This window comes from Bidens hawaiensis, unplaced genomic scaffold (genome assembly GCF_021521415.1).
Source record: "Bidens hawaiensis isolate Kalapana, Puna unplaced genomic scaffold, B.hawaiensis_p1.1 tig00037140_1, whole genome shotgun sequence".
NCBI classification, from domain to species: domain Eukaryota; kingdom Viridiplantae; phylum Streptophyta; class Magnoliopsida; order Asterales; family Asteraceae; genus Bidens; species Bidens hawaiensis.
Window position 1 is genome coordinate 96,419 of NW_027505456.1, and position 4,188 is coordinate 100,606.

General features: G+C 44.2%; 1 protein-coding gene across 1 annotated transcript; it reads right to left on the bottom strand.

The window, feature by feature from the left end:
- Window positions 1–1,945: 1,945 nt before the first annotated feature.
- On the bottom strand, window positions 1,946–3,434 carry LOC143613288 (uncharacterized). Its single transcript, XM_077087039.1, has 3 exons — window positions 2,984–3,434; window positions 2,605–2,785; window positions 1,946–2,552 (listed from the first exon to the last, which is right to left on the bottom strand). The coding sequence occupies exons 1-3, from the start codon at window positions 3,432–3,434 to the stop codon at window positions 1,946–1,948; spliced, it is 1,239 nt and encodes a 412-aa protein (XP_076943154.1).
- Window positions 3,435–4,188: the final 754 nt, after the last annotated feature.

Sequence of the window (4,188 nt, forward strand, 5' to 3'; positions counted from 1 at the left end):
TTCATGAACATGCTTGAGAATATCCCAACCTTCTTCTTTCGTCACACATCTCCTCAGAATCCGATCACCACCAATCTTGAACAAGAACGGGTCATCCCACACATACCGATTAACATCCCGGAAGAACTTCCTCTTTTGTTGTGTAGTCATACCCTCCAAAACAAAACCATTAGCCAAATAATTAGCAAAATCAGTGAACCATGGCATACTTTCTTCTTAGCCACAACAAAATCAATCAACTCGTGAGGGAATATGTCACCAATCTCCTCCTCATGCAACTTTTCTCTCCTCGGGTCCTCTAAATGGGATTGATGATCAGCCGCTACATTTTCCACACCCTTCTTATCTTTGATCTCGACGTCAAACTCGGTAAGTAGGAGAATCCACCATATAAGATGAGGCTTCACGTCTTTCTTTTGAAAGAGGAAATGCAAAGCTGCACGATTGGTGAAAACGGTGGTCTTTGAAAGCACGAGATACGAGCAGAATTTGTCTAATGCGAAAACAACGGCTAAAAGTTCCTTCTCGGTGGTGGTGTAGTTCTCTTGAGCATAGTTTAACGTCTTGCTAGCACAATAGATGGGGTGAAAATTTTTATCTCGTCTTTTCCCCAAAACCGCTCCAACCGCATAATCACTAGCATCACACATAAGCTCGAACGGTAAGCTCCAATCGGGAGAACAAAGAATGGGAGCACTTACGAGCTTCTCTTTCAAGAATGTGAACGCCTTCACACTCATCATTAAAAACAAACGGCACGTCTTTCTCGAGGAGTCGGGTCATCGGGCGGGTAATTTTGGAAAAATCTTTGATAAATCACCGATAGAATCCCGCATGACCCAAAAAACTACTAATCGCTTTCACATTCGTTGGCGGGGGAAGTCTACTTATAGTATCAATCTTTGCCCAATCCAACTCAATGCCGTCTCTCGAGATCTTATGACCCAACACAATCCCTTCAGTCACCATAAAATGGCATTTCTCCCAATTTAGCATTAACTTCGTCTCAATACACCTCTTCAACATCTTCTCAAGATTAGCCAAACAATGATCGAAAGAATTATCGTAAACCGAAAAATCGTCCATAAACACCTCCATGGACGTCTCAATCATATCCTGCAAGATGGCCACCATACAACGCTGAAAGGTGTCCGGAGCGTTACATAGTCCAAACGGCATGCGTCGGTACGCAAACGTGCCATAGGGACATGTAAAAGTCGTCTTCTCTTGGTCTTTCGGTGCAATGGGGATTTGAAAATATCCCGAAAAAACAATAAAACTGCTGACCTGCCAAACGCTCCAACATCTGATCAATAAACGGCAACGGGAAGTGGTCCTTCCGGGTGGAATCATTCAATCACCTATAATCAATACACATACGCCAACCGGTAACCGTACGCGAAGGGATAAGCTCATTCTTCTCATTCATCACCACAGTCATACCTCCTTTCTTCGAAACAACTTGGGTTGGGCTCACCCATGGAAAATCGGAAATCGGGTAAATCATCCCGGCATCCATCAACTTCAATACCTCCTTCATCACAACCTTTTGCATATTTGGATTAAGACATCTTTGTGGTTGCACCATCGGTTTGTACTCATCCTCCATTAGAATCCGGTGCGTGCAATAAGCGGGGCTAATACATTAAATATCGGAAAGTCTCTATGCAATCGCCCCCCTTGTGCAACTTCAAAACGTCTATCAACCTCGACTTTTCTTCTTTCGTCAACTTGGATTACACAATAACAGGCAAGTTCGACCATAGAATAATGGGGACCTTCTCGTTGGCCTCCATATCGAGCACAATAACGGGCAACTTGGATTACACAAGAACGGACGACCTAGAATAATGGGGACCTTCTCATTGGCCTCCATATCGAGCACCACAAAATCAACTGGGAACACAAACTTATCCACCTTTACTAGCAAATTCTCAATAATACCTCACGGATACTTAACCGAACGATCGGCCAATGATAAAGACATGCAAGTCGGTGTAAGCTCACCTAACTCCAACTTCTCGTACAAGGAATACGGCATCAAATTTATACTCGCACCCAAATCCGCCAATGCATGGCTCATTGCATAACTACCGAACAAACACGGAATCGTAAACACTCTCGGATCTGACAACTTCTCGGGTACGCGGTTCAACACTACCGCCAAACAATCTCCCATAAGGCGAATCGATGACACCTCCCCCAACCTATCCTTCCTCTTCAACAGGTCTTTTAAGAACTTTGCGTATTTCAGCATGTGTTGAAGGGCTTCAATGAACGAGAGGTTAATCTTCAACTGTCGGAACATGTCAAGAAAATGTCCATACTCCCGCGTGTATTTATGATGTTTTACGCGAGTGGGATATGGTACACGAGAATGATCAATCACAGGTGATGGCCGGATTTCAACCGGCTTCTTCTCTACTGGTGGTGCAACTGGTGTAGTGTTCTGCACTTTTCCCGATACTTCCATCTCGATCTCTTCATCCATCACCTCCTCATCTTCAACTTCAGCCTCATTCCTTCTTACCTCGGGACCCAAAATCCTGCCGCTTCAAGTAGTAATTGCTTTTAGTTGAGCGGCTGGTTTCTGCTGAGTAGAACCTGAAAAATGTCTCGGGGGCTCTCATCCAATCGTCGAACAATATCGCCAATGGACCTTTGCATGTCAAGTAGAGCTGAAGTTGATTCTTAAGAAGCAGGTAATGATCGGCAAGAGTCTTTTGAGTAGCTTGATCTTTAGTAACGATTTGCTGCATCATCTCGTCCAACTTCTTACTCATATCTGGCACATTATTCGAACTTTGACCATTAGAACCTTCATTGTTATACTGCCCCTGATTTCGGTTGTAGGAAGCTTGGAAACCAGGTGGCCCACCGGCCGGACGCCAATTCGAGTTACTTTGCCCTTGATTCTGATTCTGATTCTTGTAGTTGTTCCAGTTCTGATTGTTGTTGTAAGCATTAGGTAACCTGTTTTGACCAGCGACAAAATCAACATCTTGATTGTTCATCAACGGACACTCCAACGTACCATAACCACCCCTACACATCTCACACTTATCCACCTTCTCCTGTAATTTCTTTATCTCTCGGGTAAGATTCTCAATAGCTATACCAGTATCCAGATGAACCTGGTGTACACCTCGAGCAGATGAGGATGTAATGGTGGTGGGATTGGAATTCCTGCCTCGTGGCTTCTTCGCGTACTCAGATTGTGTGAAACTTTCAAACATCTCGTTACACTCAGTCACATTCTTCTTATCCATCAAATTACCCCCAGCAGTTGTGTCAAACCTCGCTTGAGCTTCATAAGTAAGCCCATTGTAAAAATTCTTAACAAGGGCCCAAGGTGTGAGCCTATGTTGTGAACAACGGGAAAGCAGATTCTGAAAGCGCTCCCAAACTTGGTAGTATGGCTTATCTGTCTCCATGTGAAAGGAGTGGATCTGATCACGGAGGTGAGAGGCCTTGGCAGGGGGAAAGTACTTCTTGATGAATGCATTGCGAAGTGCCTCCTAAGTAATGAATGCTCCAGCAGGTTGCGAGTCAAGCCAAGTGGCGGCACGACCCGAAAGTGTAAATGGGAACAAGTGAAGGAAGAAGGCATCCTCATTAACACCTTGCAAATTGAACGTTTTGAACACACGAGTCATACGATTGATGTGTGCCGATGCGTCTTCATCTTCACGGCCATGGAATTGGTGGTGTTAGGTGATGTTGGTCATGGCGTAGGATGGAATCTGCCATGAGTTAGGGTTATCAATCCCGGGAGCGATAATGGGTGAGTGATCTCCATGGAACCCTTTAAAAGCTTGCTGGTACACAGTGCAGTTATTTTCGGCCATTGGGATGGGTCTAGGACTCGGTGGTGGTGAATTGGCGGGTGATGATTTTGGTGAAGTATCTATGGTGATAGGCTGCTTTTCTGATGTTGACGAACTTGCCTCTGACGTCAACGGAGTAGGTCCAAAGCAGTCTAACGGTGGTCCTTGCGAACGCAGATGTGGCATATACCTAGAAAACGCACAAGACCAAGTAAGTAGTTTCTAAAAGAACGATTCTAATACTAAAATTAAATAAACAATTAAAACAAACTAGACTTAATTAGACTCCTGCGACTCAAACAAAACGAAACAAATATCACGTATGTAGCAAGTAGGTCCAATCAAAGCTAATAACGCAATT